The 19657-nt window shown below is 36.6% G+C and overlaps 1 protein-coding gene across 1 annotated transcript in view; it reads left to right on the top strand.

Moving 5' to 3' along the window:
- Positions 1-19657, top strand: part of Gcc2 (GRIP and coiled-coil domain containing 2) — a 44329-nt gene that overhangs the window by 8528 nt on the left and 16144 nt on the right. The window contains exons 6-17 of the mRNA XM_029570646.1: positions 106-1526; positions 1583-2627; positions 3642-3714; positions 7195-7295; positions 7391-7489; positions 9949-10068; positions 10589-10753; positions 11055-11159; positions 11886-12048; positions 16754-16854; positions 16943-17020; positions 17911-18048. Coding sequence (XP_029426506.1) covers positions 106-1526; positions 1583-2627; positions 3642-3714; positions 7195-7295; positions 7391-7489; positions 9949-10068; positions 10589-10753; positions 11055-11159; positions 11886-12048; positions 16754-16854; positions 16943-17020; positions 17911-18048 — 3609 coding nt within the window. The remainder of the gene's footprint in view (positions 1-105; positions 1527-1582; positions 2628-3641; positions 3715-7194; positions 7296-7390; positions 7490-9948; positions 10069-10588; positions 10754-11054; positions 11160-11885; positions 12049-16753; positions 16855-16942; positions 17021-17910; positions 18049-19657) is intronic.

Raw genomic sequence — 19657 nt, 5'->3', positions numbered from 1 at the left:
TTCATTTCTTTTTCTCTGTAGGTTACCTATAGTTAACCCTTTCCTGAGGGTAGAGATTGCTTTTGTCTTATTTAAATGATTTATTTATGCTTATTTTTGTAATAGGATTCTGTGACTAAAATGGAAGATTCACACCAAAAGTTTCAACAATCACATAGAAACTATGTAAAAGAAATTGAAAGCTTGAAAAATGAATTGATGGCAGTACATTCGGAATACAGTAAAGATAAAGCTAGCTTACAAAAAGAACTGGAGGAAGCAGTGAATAAACACTCAGAGCTTTTAGAACAACTTAAATATTGGAGTGACTCTGAAGATAATGTTAGAAAACTACAAGAAGAGATTCAGAAAATTAAGCCGGTGTTTGAGGAACAAATTTTATGTCTACAAAAGCAGTTAGAAGCTACCACTGATGAAAAGAAGCAAGAGATTATGCATCTCCAAAAAGTCATTGAGGAGAACTCTAAACACTACCAAAAAGATATTCATAGTTTACAAGAAGAGCTCTTGCAGCTGAAAGCTACACACAGAGAAGAAGTGAAAGAATTGATGTCCCAAATTGAAACATCAGCTAAAGAACATGAAGCAGAAATAAATAAACTAAACCAGCTCAAAGAGGTCATAGTAAAACAGTGCGAGGCAAGTGAGAAGAACATTCGGGAGAAATACCAATGTGAATTGGAAAACTTAAGGAAAGGCACCTCAAATACAAACCAAGAAGATCAGATTTGTTCTATACTCTTACAAGAAGATACTTTTGTAGAACAAGCAGCTTATGAAAAAGTCAAACAGTTGGAAGATTCCTTAAGAGAACTTGAATCTCAACACAGTATCTTAAAAGATGAAGTGACTTACATGAATAATCTTAAATTGAAACTTGAAATGGATGCCCAGCATATTAAGGATGAATTTTTTCATGAGCGAGAAGACTTGGAATTTAAAATTAATGAACTGCTACTAGCTAAAGAAGAACAGGGCTCTGTAATAGAAAAATTAAAATATGAGCTAGAAGATTTAAATAAACAGTTTTGCTGTGCTGAGGAACAGCATAACAAAGAAGTACAGAATCTCAGGGAACACCACCAAAAAGAAATATCTGAACTGAATGAGGCATTTTTGTCAGGTTCAGAAAAAGAAAAATTAACATTAATGTTTGAAATACAGGGTCTGAAGGAACAATGTGAAAGTCTACAACAAGAAAAGCAAGAAGCAATCCTAAATTACGAAAGTTTGCGAGAGGTTATGGAAATTTTACAAACAGAACTAGGAGAATCTGCTGGAAAAATAAGTCAAGAATTTGAAACAATGAAGCAACAGCAAGCATCTGATGTTCATGAACTTCAGCAGAGGCTCAGAACTGCTTTTAATGAAAAAGATGCCCTTCTTGAAACTGTGAATCTTCTTCGAGGAGAAAATGAGAAGTTACTGTCTCAACAGGAATTAGTACCAGAACTTGAAACTACCATAAAGAGCCTTCAGGAGAGCAATGACATGTACTTACTTAGTATCAGTCACAGAGATACAATGTTACAAGAATTAGAAGCAAAGATAAGTTCTCATGCCGAGGAAAAAGATGTCACAGAGATACAATGTTACAAGAATTAGAAGCAAAGATAAGTTCTCTTGCCGAGGAAAAAGATGATTTCATAAATAAAATTAAAAATTCCCATGAAGAGATAGATAATCTCCATCAAAAATGTGAACAGGAACAGAGGTTGGTGATAGAACTCAGGGAGAAAGTGGAGCAAACCGCCCAGTACAACAGTGAACTTGAACAAACAGTAAATGAATTAACTGGAAAACTAGACAAGATATTGAGAGAAAAGGATCAAAATGACCAAATCATTATGGTTCAAATGAGAACTATGTCTGAGGACCAGGAAGCATTGTCAGCTAAAGTTAAATCTCTTCATGAGGAAAATAATAGACTAAATTCTGAAAAGGACCAGATGAGAAGGGATTTGGAAGCTCTACAATCAGAAAAGGATTGTGTCCTTAAAGAACATATCACCAAATTAGAAAAGGAGCTTCAAATAATGGCTGAAGAGCGAGATAATTTAAATAAGCTGCTTGAAAGTGAGCAAGTTCAGAAGTCATTTGTCAGAACTCAGATGTATGGGTATCTTAATCAAATGGTGTCAAATTTTTCAGAAGAAAATGAAGAGGAAGATGTTACAAAAGTCCTACAAGCTATAGGTGAATCCTTAGCAAAATTAAATGAAGAAAAACATAACCTGGTGTCTCAATGTGATGAAAGAGTTTTAAAGTTAGAAGAAAAGATTAAGTGCCTTCAGGAAGAGAATATAGTTCAGTGTGACGAACTTAGGACTTTACTAAGAGACTATGAACAAGAAAAAGTCCTTTTAAGAAAAGAATTAGAAGAATCCATGTCCGAAAAAGAAGCCTTGCAATTTGATCTTTTAGAAATGAAGAATGCTAATGAAAAAACAAGGCTTGAAAATCAGAATCTTTCAACTCAAGTTGAAGAATTATCTCAAACATTACATAGCAAAAATGAAATCCATAACGAAAAACTTCCTGTAATGGAACATGAAAACCTAAAGCCATTACTTGAACCAAAAGAATCTGAATTGCAAGATGTGAAAGTGGAATTGGTGTTACTAAAGGTACTACTTAACTATTTTGAATTTTGTTTCAAATCTAGCTTGGTCATAGGTTGTAAAAAATAATATTAACGTTTTTACACTTTGAAATCAAAAGTAAATTTTTAGCATTTAAGCTCAAGTAGCAAATTTCTGATAAGTGAATTCAACATTTTCTTGTGGTATATCTCATTTAAATGTGTAACTAGTCATTAGCAAAACTATAATTGTGGGCTGGAAAGATGGCTTAGCAATAAAGAGCACTGGCTGCCCTTGCAGAGGACCTGGATTTGGTTCCCAGCACTCACATGGTGGCCAACAAACATCTGTATAGATCCAGGGGATCCAGTACCCTCTTCTGACCTCTGTGGGCCTTGTACAGCATGGGTGCACTTACACACATGCAGGCACTACACTCATACACATAAAATAAAAATATTTTTTAAAAACTATAATGAAAAAATTGGAATTTCCCTCTTCTATGCTATAGATAGTATTTTTCTTAACGTGCACTATTGATCAAGAAAATGGTTTATAGTATTTCAGTTTCATTAAAAATTTAAGCTTCTCTTAAAAATTGTGTTGTGGAGGTTAAACTATAACTATTTAATCATTTATTACATATTTGATATGTTTCAGATTATTCATCTTGCCCTAGCTATTTTTTTTACAATAAATGCCATATACACATTTTGGGTTTTGTTTTTGTTTTTTTCCCTTTCTTCTATTGATAGACCAAAGAATACTAATTGCTGTTTATATGGTTTCTCTTAGTGAAGATTTCTCATGCTTAAAATGTCATATTTAAATAACAAATGTAGCAGGCGGATCTCTGTGAGCTCGAGGCCAGCCTGGTCTACATAGTGAATTCCGGGCCAGCTAGGGCTACTGGGAGACCCTGTCTCAAAAAGCTTAAATAAATAAATAAATATAAATAAATAAATAAATAATAAATAAATTAAAATAAAATAAATGTATTATGGGGAATGAAATGAATTCTGTTTGTGGTTTCTGGTTTTTTCCCCCTATGAAATCTAGGATTCCTTAGAGAAATCGCCTTCAGTAAAAAATGATCAACTCTCATTGATAAAAGAGCTGGAAGAAAAAATAGGTAACTATGGCTTTCTATATGTTGTCACCAGTAATTAGACAAATCTTACTAGTTTTAGAGTGTAGTTAATGAATGTTTAAATACTCAGTAATTCACTGCCTTTTCCTCAGTCTCCAGCTGCCCTTCTGCCATCTGCTTGCCTTTTGTTTTAGGTGTCACTTTCTGTCATTTTATAATTTGATCCAAACCAAAGCACTGCTGCAGTTCTGATCGTAAATGATTCTGTGAAGTGTTGTTGGACTTTTTTTTTCTTTTTCTTAGCCACTTAGCAGACATTTTGAGTACTCAGCTGTTGTAGATACTGGTAATACAAGGCCAACAAGGAACAGTTTGCTCAAGGAACTCATTGGCAAGAGGATGTTAAGGGCAGAAGTTTGAGGTGTGGACAAAACAAAGTGCTGATAGCGTAGGAAGTTGCCTGTTTTGAGAAAACATCAGGGAATAGTGTCTTCTGTTGAATCTTGAAGAATTATGAAGTGTGATACAAGAGAAAAGTATTGTAGTGAGAAGGAATAGTAGGTGCTTAAACAGTAACATTTTTTACAACATAAAGAGTACCAGGAAGTTCTTGAGGATGTGACTGATCGTAAATACACTAGCATGATAACAGAAGAGTTAAACTTTTGTTCCTATCGGTAACTTTATGGGCCAGCTCTTTTGTTTCTGTTGAAAAATGAAGATTTTTTAAAGTGTTATATGATATACCCATGATTCCTTAGATTAGTACCCAATTAGATTGGGGAAGGGAGAGTTGAAAAGAGTTTAGAATGACTCCCAATTTCCTGTAAGGGGTAATTGTAAAATGCTCAGTTTTAGACTAGGTTTACCAATTCAAGTGATATGTCACATAGAATACTATGTAAATCTGGAATTGAGATAATTAGCCCAAAAGGGGTAAGTGTGTAGTTAAATTATGGACATTAAAAGCCAAAGGTTGAAATCACCAAAGCAGTATAAAGAGATGAGGACCAGAGACTGTTCCCATCTTTAAATGGTGGAACAGCAGAGATTGAGGAGAGGCAGCTAGTGAGATAAGGAAATAGAGAACAAAAGAAGTTTTTAAAGTTAAGTCAGGTGCAAGACATGAAACATTTAGCCATGGCAAATGCTGCTTGTGGGTCTAGCATAATGAGTACCAAGATGTATTCATTGAGTTAAACAACATAGAGGACAGTGTCCCTGGTGTCCCTGGTGTGCTAAGACCAGAGCTTGGTTATAGTGGGTTCTAGAGAAAAATTCAGACAACTCTTTGAAGGGTTTTGCTCTATGAAAGGAGCAGTGTGATTTATTTATTCATGGGAAAGTAAGAGTATATGTCATTTCACCTGTCCTCTTATGAACGCTGCCTTCTTTACCTGCTTCTATTATTTATTCCTGATATATGGATGATTTTTTTAATTTTATTTATTTTTATTGTATGTATATGATGTGTATGTGAGGGCACCTGCATGCCACAGCACACGTGGGGGTCCAAGGACAACTTTCTGGAGTCAGTTCTCCCCTTTCACTATGGGGGTACAGGGATCAAACTCAGGTCCTCAGACTCGCATGACAAGCACTTTAACTTCTAAGCCCTCTCACCAACCTTGATAATATGTTTTGTTGTATGTTTATAAGCTGTTGGGAGATGAGGCATCCACTGGAGCAGGGGAATTGCTGCTCTGATACTTGAATAGGTGTGGAGGCATGTGATTACCTATGAACTCTGGAAGTGTCTACACAGTTCATTGTATACAACTCCACCCAGACTAACAGATATGAACAGAAATCTTAACTCTAGTTTAAAAAAGTTAACAAGGGACTGGAGAGATGGCTCGGCAATTAAGAGCACTGGCTGCTCTTGCAGAGGACCCAGGTTTGATTCCCAGCACCTACACGCAGCTAACAATTAATTGTCAGTAACTCTAGTTCCAGGGGATCCAGTGGCCTCTTCTGGCCTCTGTAGGCACTGCACACATGTAGTTCACTTACATTACATACATGGAGACAAAATACACATAAAAATAATTTTTTTATAAATTGTATTGAGTTTTTGTACAATTCATATACTACATCTTAATCATACTAAGACACCCTCCCCTATCTGCATCCCCTCCTACCCTCCCCTCTGGATTTCATGCATTCTGTCATATATGATAGGGCCTTCAAGTCAAGTTTGTGTCCCCAGATTTTCCTCAGTGTGAGTTCCTCCCCAGGAGCCTGGTCAACCTATCTAGTATCACTCCCTTAAAGAAGACTAATTCTCTGTCACCCAGCAGTGATCAGTTGCCAATAGTTCCTCAGCTAAGGTTGGGGCTTCTTACCCATTTCCCCACTTCTATGCTGGGTTTTGTCTGGTTTGAGTTTGCATGGATCTGGCGCATGCTGTTCACCATTGCTGTAAGTTCATATGAATAAGTTCTCAGCCACTTGGAAAACTGTTTGCTTGTGGTCATCTACCACCTCTGGCTCTTGCAGTCCTTCAGCCCCCTCTTCCACAATGCTCCTCTCATCCCGAGTAGAAGAGGTTTAATATAGGAGTCCTATCCAGGGACATGTGCTCTGCAGTCTCAATCTTTTACATTTTGGTCAGTTGTAGTTTTCTGTGTTGATCACCATCTGTTGCATGAGGAAGCTTTGTTGGTGAGAGTTGAGAGATGTATTAATATTCTCTCTGCCCCTTGTACCACTATGTTCCCTAAGACTTAGGTGTAGAGATTCCATTGTAGATGTGTCAATTAGGACTGGGCATATCAGAGATGCTGCTTATTCTCTGTAGAATTCTGTAATAGTCTCTATATGTTGCAAAAAGAAGCTTCTTTGATGAGTGGTGACTGGTATACTTGTCTGTAAATATAAGGATACATATTTAGCATACTAAGAAATTACATTTGTCTGGGAATGTGACATTTAGGTTTTTCTCTAGACTCTACGACCTCTCCAACCATGATATTTGGCTATGTTTACAGTACCACATATGTATTCCCTCCCATTGAACAGGAAACAGTAACAAAAGTAAAGTCCTAAACTCAAGTTTAAATAGAAGTAGTTGGATAGGGTAATGGAAGAGATCAGAATTGGGTAAGTCAAGCATATTTAGTTGTAAAAAATCAGGTCCACCAGCCTAGAGGAGGAATGTGCATGGTTATTTAGCTTCATATTGTGTCTTTTTTACTTGTCCAGATTTGCAGACTGTCTCCAAAATCCTAGCATACTCAACATTAAAAGATTCTTAATTGCTCAATTTCTAGATGCTTATGACTTGGCTTTTTAAAGTGGATTGTTACAGAGTTGAAAAGCAGTTTTAGATAATTTACTTCTCTTAGCCAATGAAAAATTAAAGTTTCTCTTTTAAAAAATTATTATAGTTTGGGCTTACCATACATTAAAGCTGCAAATTTTGTTCTCAAGAATAAAATCTGCTTTCTAGGGTTAAACTAGGTAATTTCAATATTTTTCCTTATGACTTCATATATAGTTCTTTCATTTTCTATTTTTTAGGAAATCTAGAAAAAGAATCCAAAGAGAAAGATGAGAAAATAAGTAAGATAAAATTAGTTGCTGTGAAAGCCAAGAAAGAACTGGATTCTAACAGAAAAGAGGTAAGCCAACTTAGAGACACAAGATTTGGGCTCTTATGTAGAAAATGAACAGTCGTTTTGTCCATGTAAAACACTTTGCTGTATGTTTACACTAGGCGCAGACACTAAGGGAAGAGCTTGAATCTGCCCGGTCAGAGAAGGATCGGCTGTCTGCTTCAGTGAGAGAGCTCATTCAAGGAGCAGAAAGCTATAAGGTAAAATGGTTACTTTAATAACAAGTTATATTCATACTAATAGAAATGCTTGAATTCTAAAACTCATACATAAAACAGTCACTTTGTTTTTGTTAGTGAAAAATGTCCCTAGTTTTGTTTTTGTGCAATGTAAAGAAGAGGTTAACCTTTGAATAGTACCTTTAAATTATTAACTAAAATTCTATTTGGAGATTTTTCTCATTAAAAAAGTAACAAAAATTGTCTGCTAATGTTACTTATTGTTGTTCTGGCCAAGTGAATATACCTGAAACTTAAGATAGATCTAACAGGAAAGTAGAAACATCATTAGTTGGAGGTAATATACTTGTCTAAATTAATAACAGGAGTAACAAGAGACTCCTAAAAATATTTTAGAGTCCAACAAAATTTCTTCATGTATTTAGTCATTTAACAAATATTTTCATAGATGGACTAAATTCTGAGTTCTAGACAGATGATAGTCAACCAGATAGACCACAAACATTCCTAAATTCTGTCCTCTTAGTCTTCAATTCCAATGGCAGTAACAGACAAGCGGACAAGACTCTTGCTGTGTAGAAAGGTGAGTAGGAAGAAGAGGATGAACAGTGGCACTCTGACGTCAGAATCAGAGCACTTAACAGAAGAGATAGAGACTTCTACATAACAACATGTATGCCGGGCTCTCTTCTAAACACTTCATGTGTCTTAGTACATGTATTTCTCAAAAGAGCCAGTAGAAGTATGATTTCAGCATCATCAGTTTACAAGAGAGCAATATAAGACACTGAGATTCATGGTCACAGATTTAAAAGTTTTAAGAGACTTCAAGGAATGGAAAGATGACTCAGTGGTTAAGAGCACCTACTGGTCTCCCAGGGGACCCAGGTTTTGTTCCTAGCACCCGCATGTCAGCTAGCACCTATCTGTAACTCAGCAGGTATTGGGCATGCACATGATACGTTTACATACATGCAGACCAAACACACATAAAATTACAAACTTTTAAACAAAATTTAAAAATTGCTTCTGAGAGAGAGACAGACAGACACTTAAAGATCACAGCACAACAGCATAGGAGATTATAGGGTCTCAACTAAGCTATACTGTCACAAAATTTGCAAATAGAAATGAGTGAAGAAGGAATTAGAAAGCTAGTTGGAAAAAAAAATCTAATTGGGTCTTTATTTCACTACAGACACCTAAATAAATTCTATATGTATTAAAAATGGTTTTAAAATATTCAGCCCTTTGAGGCAGAGGCAGGCGGATCTCTGTGAGTTCAAAGCCAACCTGGTCTCCATAGCAAGTTCCAGGACAGCTGGGGCTACAGGGAGACCCTGTCTCAAAAAAAACCAAAAAAAAAAAAAAGATAGTAAATAAATAAGTATCTTTTTAAAAAGAAAAAAAAAATATTCAGCCCTTTACTGACTTCTGATACAAAATACGGTTTGTTTTTTTTAACTTAAAAGCAATTTTTTAAATTACTGAAGAAGAGACTGGAGAGATGGCTTAGTGGTTAAGAGCACTGGGTGCTCTTGGAGAGGACCCAAATTCAACACCCACGTGGCAGCTAACAGCCATCTATAACTGCAGTTCCAGGGAATCTGTCACCCTCTTCTGGCTTCCATGGGCACTGAATGCATGGGTACATTTCTGTACATGCTGGCAAAACACTCATACACATAAAATAAAAATGAGTATTTTTTTTAACTGCTAAAAAATTGAGGCTGTAGAGATGGCTCAGCAGTTAAGAGCACTGACTGCCCTTGCAGAGGACCTAGGTTCAAATCCCAGCACCAACATGGTAACAGCTGTCTGTAATTCCAGTTCCAGGGGATCCGACACCCTCTTCTGACCTCTAAGGGCATTGCACAACATAGATGCACTCACATGCATGGAGATAATACACTCGTTCACATAAAAATAAAAATAATAAATAAAATATTTTTAAAAATTGAAAGATTAAACTTAATAAGATTTCTATACCTAGCCTAATTCTGGAGATAATTAATAGATTATAGGGTCTCATAAATGTAAAGGAGCACACTCCTAATGTAATTGCCTCATGAACGATGAAAAAGCTCACATTTAAATTTTAATGTGTTTTTTGGGGAGGTGGGAGTATTTTTGAGACAGGGTCTCCCTGTTGCCCCAGCTGGCCTGGAGCTCGTTCTGTAGACCAGGCTGGCCTCAAACTCACAGAGATCTGCCTGCCTCTGCCTCCTGAGTGCTGGGATTAAAGGCGTGCACCACCACGCCCGGCCTCAATGTGTTTTTTAAATGAATTTATAAGACTTTAAATATTTAAGGATACTAATGCTTTGTCATATTTTCAAATGTTACTTTACATAAGAATATATTAAATATTTTAAGCATCTCAGATGTCCTCATATGACTTATATCAAGATGGCTTGATTATATATTCTGACCTATTGAATGCTTAAAAACTGATTAAATCTTCTTGTCTTTTATTGAAGAATCTTTTGTTAGAGTATGACAAGCAGTCAGAACAGCTGGATGTGGAAAAAGAGCGTGCTGGTAACTTTGAACATCATATAGAAGAGCTTACCAAACAGTTAAGAAATTCAACTTTTCAGGTAATTTTAAATTGAGTGAATTTAGGCATGAAAATTATAGTAACAATGTTTTATCCTCAATGCCTTTTACATTAAAAAAAAAATATAATAGAAACAGAATTTCTCTTTGATTTACCTGCATTAGGAAAGACATTTGGCAAAAACAGCTGACAATAGCTTATCTTAACTTAAATTTTTCTTAATATTGGTTGAGTTGTGGGGTTGTTTTTTGGTTTTCGTTTTAGGAATGTGCCAGCATTGTAAATGAGCTTGAAGACCTCGAGCTAATTTCAGTTCACCAAGATTTTTGTTTGGTTTTTTCATTCCACCTTTGCTCTGTGAAAGGAGCAGGGTCTTTCCTGCTTGTGAGGTCTGCCATGTCAGTATCAGTAGTGGTCGTCTGTCAAACTTACTCTTAACTGTCGTTCTGTGGAATTGATTTGAAATCATTTTTCATAATGTTTTAATGTTCTCATTAAGCATTTTGTCTTCTGTATGTATTTACTGCATGTTCACAGTAATGAATCATTCATTATTCCAGTGTGAAAAGCTAAGTTCAGACAACGAGGACCTCCTGGCTCGTATTGAGACACTGCAGTCTAATGCCAAAGTATTAGAAGCCCAGATTTTAGAAGTCGAGAGAGCCAAAGGAATGGTAGATAAAGAATTGGAAGCTGAAAAACTTCAGAAAGAGCAGAAGATTAAGGTAAGAACAGTCCTGAGATTGATTCACATATATACAGTGATACTTTAATCAAATGTTATTTGAATGAAGAAAAGGCTTGCTGAAGAGTAGTATTTGTGAGAACAGCAGTTAACCCCTTAATGTTTGCCTCTGAATTTGAAGATTCATTGTAAGCTATGATTTCTGGGTGTATAGTTTCTAAAACTTTGAAAGATTACCAAACATCTTTTAGTTTTTGTATGTGGAATTTATGTTCTATCCCCTAACACATAGCATATTTAATGTTTGGGTTATGGGGCTATGTTTATGTTTTTAATTTTAGGAACATGCCAGTACTGTAAGTGAACTTGAAGAACTTCAGCTGCAATTTCAAAAGGAAAAGAAGCAGCTTCAGAAAACCATGCAAGAATTAGAGCTGGTTAAAAAGGTAAAATAATAATAATAATAATTAAAGCTAAGGGAATTAGAGTCTCTAGAGATATAAATCTGTGACAGAGTGCCTGCCTAGCATGCCTAGGACCCTACAAACCTCAAAATCAAAAGAAAGCTGTTCATAAAATAATAGATCATATTATTGAGCTATCCTACCTACAAAAAAAAATTTTAAGTGTTTATAATGCTAAAATAATCCTTTCTAAATTGTTAGTCTCAATAAATTGAAACTTTAGCTTTATTTCTCTAAACACCTATCTGTTGAGAAGAGTCTAGGTTCATGACTTATTACACACTGGTTTGTTTCATTTTCTGTGTGTGTATCATTGTTGTATGACACATTAAGATTTTATTAATATCAAAGCTTATAATTTGGATACTTTTTCTCTACATTTTCTAAGATTACTCTAGAAAAAATACTGTAAGTTATCTAAAATACTAATATTTCATAATAAAATCATTATAAGACTAAAACTACTAGTTGTGTTAATGACAGTTGTAGTCAAAATGAAATTAAGGAAGTTGATTAAGCTATTAGAAACACTTTATGAAATTAAATATAGAAAATGTCCAACTTCTCATTTCCTTTTTACTGTTTACATTATTTCTATATTCTAGAACAATATAATGAAGCTTATTTGTTCCTGTGGCATGATTTTACCAATTTCACAGTATGACTGACTGGCCTAATTAATATGTGGGTCTTTTATAAAACATGCAGGATGCCCAACAGACCACATTGATGAATATGGAAATAGCAGATTATGAACGTTTGATGAAGGAACTAAATCAGAAGTTAACTAATAAAAACAGCAAGATAGAAGATTTGGAGCAAGAAATAAAAATTCAGAAACAGAAACAAGAAACCCTACAAGAAGAAATAAGTGAGTAGAACAGTTCACTTTGTAATTGCTTCAAAACTGGCTGAAGGGGGAAGCACTATTTACTCATTCCTGCAAGTCTTTAATCACCAGCAAGGGGGTCAAGCCATTTGTCATTAAGGAGTTAATAGTCAGCAGGTACCTGCTGTCTGAATAAACAAAGACAGAATTAGTTATCTACAGTTTCTTTGTGGTCGGTAGATTAGGGAAAAAAATTTGTTTCGTTTTGTTGTTTTGAAACAGGGTCTCCCTGTAGCCATAGCTGGCCTGAAATTTGGTATGTATACCAGACTGGCCTCCATCTCACAGAGATCTGCCTGCCTCTGCCTCCTGAGTGCTGGAATTAAAGGCATGTGCCACCATGCCCAGCTAGATTAGGAAAATTTAAATAGCAATGAAACATTCCTTTTTAAGGTGATTTTATCCATTTTTGTCCATAAAAATAGGTTCTAATGTTAACATTGAACACTATATTAATTTACCTTTAAGCACTTTAGAACTATATCTCACGAATTGATGTTATAGTCTTAGTTTGAGTCATTTCCCTGCGTCATATAGAAATGTTTTGTTTAATTTCAAATATGTGGAGAATTTTTTTTTTCAAATATCTCTATTTCAAATGTAAGTCTTTTGCAATTACAGTAAATACTCTGATTTTCAGTCAGCCTTTGAAATGTGTTGAGTTTTGTTTTATGGCTTGACATGATTTATTTCAGTGACTGTTCCTTGTGTACTTGAAAACAATGTGTTACTATGTATTAGCTATTGAATAGAAGGTTCTCTCTGATGTCTATTAGATCTTGTTAGTGGCAGGGGGATTTAAGTCATCTGATTGTTTGGGGGGGTGGCCTTTTTTTATTGTTTTGGTTTTTTTCGGGGGGGGATCTTTTCCTGTAGCCCCAGCCGGCCTAGAACTCACTATGTAGAGCAGGCTGGCCTTGAACACACAGAGATCCGCCTGCCTCTGCTTCCTGAGTACTCGGATTAAAAGGGTGCGCCACCACACCCGGCTGTGGCCTTTTTTTTTTTTTTTTTTTGAGACAGCGTTTCCCTGTAGCCCCAGATGGCCTGGAACTCACTATGTAGACCAGGCTGGCCTTGAACGCACAGAGATCAGCCTACCTCTGCCTTTGCCTCTGGGATTAAAGGCACACGTCACCATGCCCGGCTTATGTCATCTGATTTTAAGTCATAGTAATAATTTTTCCCTTTACTGGAGAGTTATATTGAAATTTCAGGCCATAATTGCAGTTCTCTTTTACTTTTCAGTTCAGTCACTTTCTGGCTTCATTTATTTAGAAACTCTGGTATTAGCTATAGTCATACTTAGGATTGTTGTGTATTCCTGTTAATTTGATAACTCATATTGTGAAATATCCTTTTTTATACCTAATATCGATATTTATAACCACTCCAGCCTTCTTTTGATTATTATTTACATTTGACTTTTAACCTAAGTCTATGATGCATGTTACATCAATCCGTGTGCCCCCCCAACCCATCCCCAACCCCTAACCACCCACCTCAGAGTTGAGGCTTTAACCTGGGGCCTTGCATTCTACCACTGAACTGAATCCCAAATCCTATTATGTTCTTTTAAATTACATACAGTTCGGTCTTGCTTTTCCCACGAAGCTGTTTAAATGAAGTACTTAAGCCATTTATTTTCATATGATTGCTTATGAAATTTGGTATAAACTTGTGCTTTTGCAGTTGCTGTTTATTCTGTTTTCCTTTTCCTCTTTTTTTTTATTTTTGAGTTATTTTTGCAATCATTTTATCCCCTTTAATAGCTTATTTGGATTACCTTCAATTAGCTAAGCCCCTTCTATGTTATTGACTCTTACAGTAGTGTGCCCGGCCCGTTTGTACCTACCTTATTCTACTTTTATCATGTCTTCTGAATAGTTCCTCTTCTGTCTTCAAGTTCATTGATCTATAGTATTTAATCTGTTAATCTCATATAGTGAAATTTTTCCTTTAGATACTGTCATTCTATCGCTAGAAGTTCTGTTTGGTTCATTTCTTTAATTTTTCCATTTTTCATTTTATTATGTTAATGTTTTCCTTTAAACCTTTGAGCACATTTAATACCTGTTTTAGTGTCCATGCTTGCTAATCCCACCATATGGGTCTGTTTCTGTTGATTGATTCCTTTTCTCCTAGCTACACATCATGTTCTCTTCCTTGTACGGAAAAATAAAAACTTCCATTGATTTAGCAATGAGATATTTTTGCATTTATTTAGAAATTTAAACACTGAAAGCTTTTATTTGTAGATCAGGTCTTACCTTCTATGAATTATTTTTCATTTCTTTTATGATCAGTCTAGATAGCCTTTTGTATAGATGTAGTTCCACCCCACTACCTCAGTGGTGCAGGTTCTGAATGCCCTTGCATTCCCATTGGTTGAGTGAATTGTAGCCCTGTGTTCAGATTGCAGCACCACTCATTATGTTTCCCCAGCAGGTGTTCAGGCCTCAGCAAGACCAGTAGCCCTGTTTCAAATTCCCATTCTTGCACCACCATCTGCAGGTTGCTCCATGCAGACAACAGCACAGGGCTCACCTTGTTTACTGTCCCTCAGGGATCACAGTCCTGTGCTGTTTATTGTTCAGTGTCAGAAAAGAAGGGTTTTTGTTGTTGCTGTTGTTCAGTTGCTTAGTTATTTATGACAAGAAGGTGGTCTAGACTCCCTCATGGCCAGAAGCGGAATTTCCAGAAATAATTTGAAGTAGCTACAAAGACGTTACCATACACTAAGACTTTCAATGATAAATGAAGAGGAAGAGGTATGGGAGGAAATACTGAGGTAGAACCACAGAAAAGTCAGATCATTGTTTTTGGTAATCTCCTGAAGTGTGTCATCAAGAGTTCCAGAAGCCAGAACAAAGACAAACATCAGAATCTGGGAAATGTCACCATGGCAACAAAGGTCTTGGGAGGCTGGGGAAGAAAAAGAATGAAGCTTCAGGACAGAGTTGGGGGAGAAGGGGAGAGTCCAAAGAAAAACCCACATAAGTAGCTTTCTCTCTGTCACAGCTAAAGAGATAAAGGGCTATTGGGTTTTCTCTGCGTGTGTTGTTTTCTGCCCCTGCATATTTCACTTCTGTGTTTCTGTCTTTCCTGCCCCCACTCTCACATACTGCAGGCTCACCTTTTTGAATCCTAATCCTAATGCTGCTTGATCTATGAAAGTTATACCACATAGAACAAGCGGAGTTTCATAACGTTTAGACATGTGGCTCCACGTAGCCTTTCGTGTTTCGTTAATAACATGTAGACATTGCTTTACATCATCTTATGCATCTCCTACTTTTACTCCATGTTCTTTGATCTCAGGAATTTACCTTGGTTATCATAACCCCTGGAGCATTTTGCAAGGCTTCATGTGTAATCTGTGCTTTTTTTCTTGACCTCTGTTAGCAAGAATTTTTTTTTGCCTTTATTGTATTTTTATTTATTCCTTAGTAAAGTCTCTTTCACTAACAGTCCTTCCACAAAAAAAGATTAATTCCATCTGATTTACCAGCACAAAAACAATTGACCAGGTATGTGCCTCGTATGTGATATAGTTGTAAATACATAATATCTCTTTTAAGGTACTTTTTGTTTGGGGTTTTTTTTTGGTTTAATTTTATTTGGGGGGGATGGGGGTTTTATTTTTTGTTTGATACCATATGTCATGTAACCTAGACTGGCCTTAAACTTGCTATGTAGCCCAGGATGGCCTTGAACTCATCATCCTCCTGCTTTTGCCTCCCAAGTACTGGGATTATAGTCCTATGCCACCATACTCAGCTTTTTTTTTTTTTTTTTGGTCTTTTTGAGACAAGGGTCTCCCTGTAGCCCCAGCTGGCCTAGAACTCACTATGTAGACCAGCAGAATTTTAAGTACTTTTAAAATATTTTTTCATTTTATTTATTTTATTTTATGTGTATGACTGTATTGCCTACATGTGTGCAGGTACACCCATGCCATGCAGTGCCCGCAGAGGTCAGAAGAGGGTGTTGAATTCCCTGGAACTGGAGTTATGGACAATTGTTAGCAGCCATGTGGGTGCTGGGAATTGAACCAGGATCCTCTGTAAGAGCAGTCTGTGCTCTTAACTGCTGAGCCATCTCTCCAGCCCTGAAGTACATTTTTTAAAGACTACTTTTAGATATATACTAAATATAAGTATACTTTTATTCTGGCAATATATTCTGAAATATTTACTAACAAATGGATTTGTTTTACGATAATCCAGTAGAGTTTTCGAGTAGGTAGGTAAGGTATATAGATCAGAGCTATATACACTTTTTCTATAAAGAGATAAGTAGTAAACATTTGGGGCTTCGTGAGCTACATAGTCCCTGTGGTGATTACTCCGGGTGCCAGTATAGCACACTAACACAGCAGTAGGCCACGCGCAAGTGAAGGAGCCTATGTTCTTTTTAAAACTATATTCAGAAAACTAACTTGTGAGCTGCACTTCAGTGAACCTTGATCTGGATGTGGTAAGATCGGCTATGTATTGGTGATTGTTCAAGATGGATAACTGGCACAGGGGAATACGCTGTCAAAAGTTTGAAAAAAAAAATCTCACGATGAAGAGCTAAATTGCATTTCTTGTAAGTGAATATGAAGAAAAGTCTTGCCTTGTGTGTATTATGTTCACTCATAAAACTGTGTTTCATCTCTTTCTGCCACAACCTCTGGGACTAGCTTCACTGCAGTCTTCAGTACAGCATTATGAAGAAAAAAACACCAAAATCAAACAGCTGCTTGTGAAAACCAAGAAGGAGCTGGCAGATTCAAAGCAAGCAGTATGTTCGTTTCTCATCATTGTATTTTAGCACTTATTTTTTAATTTAGCACTTATTTTTTAATTTAACTGAGATTCTTATTCCGTAGGAAACTGATCACTTAATACTCCAAGCATCTTTAAAGGGCGAGCTGGAAGCAAGCCAGCAGCAAGTAGAAGTATATAAAGTAAGGTTCTTTATGCTTTTTAAGTTTTGAAAAAATTTTTTCAGTGTAAAAATACCATTTAGGAATTGTAACTATCCAGTAAGGACTTAATCCTCTAAGGATATTTAGAAAGATTTGGGACCTTTTGAGGAAGTAGGAGAGTGTTTTATACCCCTTGCTTTAAACTAAATGATCATCATCTATTTGGAGATCTGTAATACCCTAGAACAGTGCAAAATAAGATAATCATGGCTTCAAACCTCATCTGAATCCTCTGAATGAAACTACAGTTGCAAGAAGCAATTTTTAAAATGGTTTTACATTTCTTATATTTTTATGAATAATGTCTTATTCATTGTTTAGTTTAGTTTTGTTTTGTTTTGTTTTTGAGGTACCTCTCTATGTGGCTCTGGTTAGCCTGGAACTCACTATATAGACCAGGTCTAGAACTCATAGAAAACCACTTGCCAGCTGCCTCCTGAGTGCTGGGCTCAAAGGCATGTGCCACCATACCTGACCTGTCTTGCTGGGTTTTGGGTGTTTTGTTTTGTTTCTTTTGAAACTGGGTCTCCCTGTAGCCCCAGCTGGCTGGAACTCACTATGTAGACCAGGCTGGCCTCAATTTTACAGAGATCGCCTGCCTCTGCCTCCCAAATGCTGGGATTAAAGGCATGCGCCACCACACCCAGCTGTCTTGCTGTTTTTAGTTAAACATTAAGTACATCGTCTTTGATTTTGCAGATGTTGGTTTAAGAAAAAATAAATCAACATTTTGTGTGTGTGTGTGTGTGTGTGTGTGTGTGTGTGTGTGTATGTGAACATGATAGTATAGTAGAAAATGTTTGACTCCTGTTGTCTCTGTTTTTGATAATAATACCCAAAAGTAATCCTGTTTGCCACTTATGGCCCAGATTCAGCTGGCTGAAGTAACATCTGAGAAACACAAAATCCATGAGCACCTGAAGACTTCTGCGGAGCAGCACCAGCGCACCCTGAGTGCCTACCAGCAGAGGGTAGCAGCACTACAGGAAGAGAGTCGTGCTGCCAAGGTGTGTCCTTCAGTACTGAAACCACCAGGATTTTACTACTAGCCAGTGAGCACTTTACTCGAGGACCATGATCCCCCCTCCTTAGTGTTGTTTTGCAATTAACAGCACTTAGTGCACACCTAGTTCAGCTCATCTACTCTAAACCGAACAGCATGGCCACCCTATAATCTTTTGGACAGCATTTTTTTAAAGATTTATATATTTTTATTTTATCTATATGAGTGTTTTACCTGCATGTGTATATGTGCATTGTGTGTGCAGTGTCTCTGCCTCTCATTTTACCACAGGAGTGCTGCGATTACAGATACACACCTCCTAATTTGCCCTTTTTTTAACTTGGGTTCTGGGGATCAAACTCCAGCTCTTGGGTTTACACAGCTAGTGCTTTTAGCCGCTGAGCCATCTCCCCAGCTCTGGATAGTATTTTTGCTAAAAGGAAAAACTTGTTTTGAAGTTTATGTGTTAAAAAAAAATTCTCTTATTTGTAAAACAAAACCTTTTGGGGGGAAGTGGATATAGTACAGTGTTTTTGTTAGAAAGGTAGCTCTTACTCTAAGTAATTGTAACAAAGGTGGTGTGGGAATTTACAGATCACTTCAGGCAAGTGGAATACCTGAAATTTGGCTTTAACCATTTTATTTTCAAAGTGAAGTTCAAGTAAATTATGTCTTTGAAAATCAATTTTTCTTATATTTGTAAAGAAAATACATTATAAGTGAAAAATCTTTGTAAAGTTCCAGAAGCAAATAATGTCCTTATAAAATTATGAGTAGTGAATTAGTCTACTGTAGTGGAAATATCTTGTCAGGCTAAATTATATCAAAGCCTTTAAAAACATGTAATGCCAACACAACTGGGATTTTTATTTTTTATTGAGGCTTATAGTTTTGTTTTGTTTTTTTAACTTAAGAATGAAGATAAAGTCTATCCTAATGGTAAAGGCATGGCAGCTGGAGCAGAAGGCTGGCCAATACATTTTATTAGCACAGAAGTGGGGAAAGGGCGAGAAAGAGGGAGAGAAAGAGGGAGAGGGAGAGAGGGAGAGCGAGAGCACAGGAAGGGGGGCAGGGCTACAAACCATCAAAGCCTGTTCCCAGCAGCATACTTCCTGTAGCAAGGCTGCACCTCCTAAAAGTTCTGTAACCTCCTCAGAAAGTGAGATCAACTAGGGACCAAGTGTCCATATACATAAGCCTATGGGGGAAATTTCTTATTCAGACCACCACATCCCCCTCTCAGCATAAACACCCCATTTACCAGTCATATCCAGTTTGCCCATCTCTCATGGTCACTCATAATGCAGTGAAAAAGTCCACACTAGAAGTTCAAAAGTCAGGAAAGGAAGGGGTATGCGGCATTTTGGATAAAGGGGCAGTGCCATCATTGCTCCCCAGAGTCCATCTTCTACCTCAGTAAGATGACCAAGATAATGTATGCTTTGAGCAGTGCCCTGTCTTGCTACATTTTGGAATCATTGCTGTTGTTCTGGGTTCCTTAGCCAGAGGCCAGGACCAGGGAGCAAAGTGGTAAATAATTTACAGTAATATCAGGGTTAAATCATCTTTTCTTTTTTTTTTTTTTTAATTATATATATTTTTTTATTTTTTAG

This window comes from Nannospalax galili, unplaced genomic scaffold (genome assembly GCF_000622305.1).
Source record: "Nannospalax galili isolate Female #2095 unplaced genomic scaffold, S.galili_v1.0 scaffold323, whole genome shotgun sequence".
In the NCBI taxonomy this organism is placed as follows: Eukaryota; Metazoa; Chordata; class Mammalia; order Rodentia; family Spalacidae; genus Nannospalax; species Nannospalax galili.
This window is presented reverse-complemented; position numbering and strand designations above follow the sequence as displayed.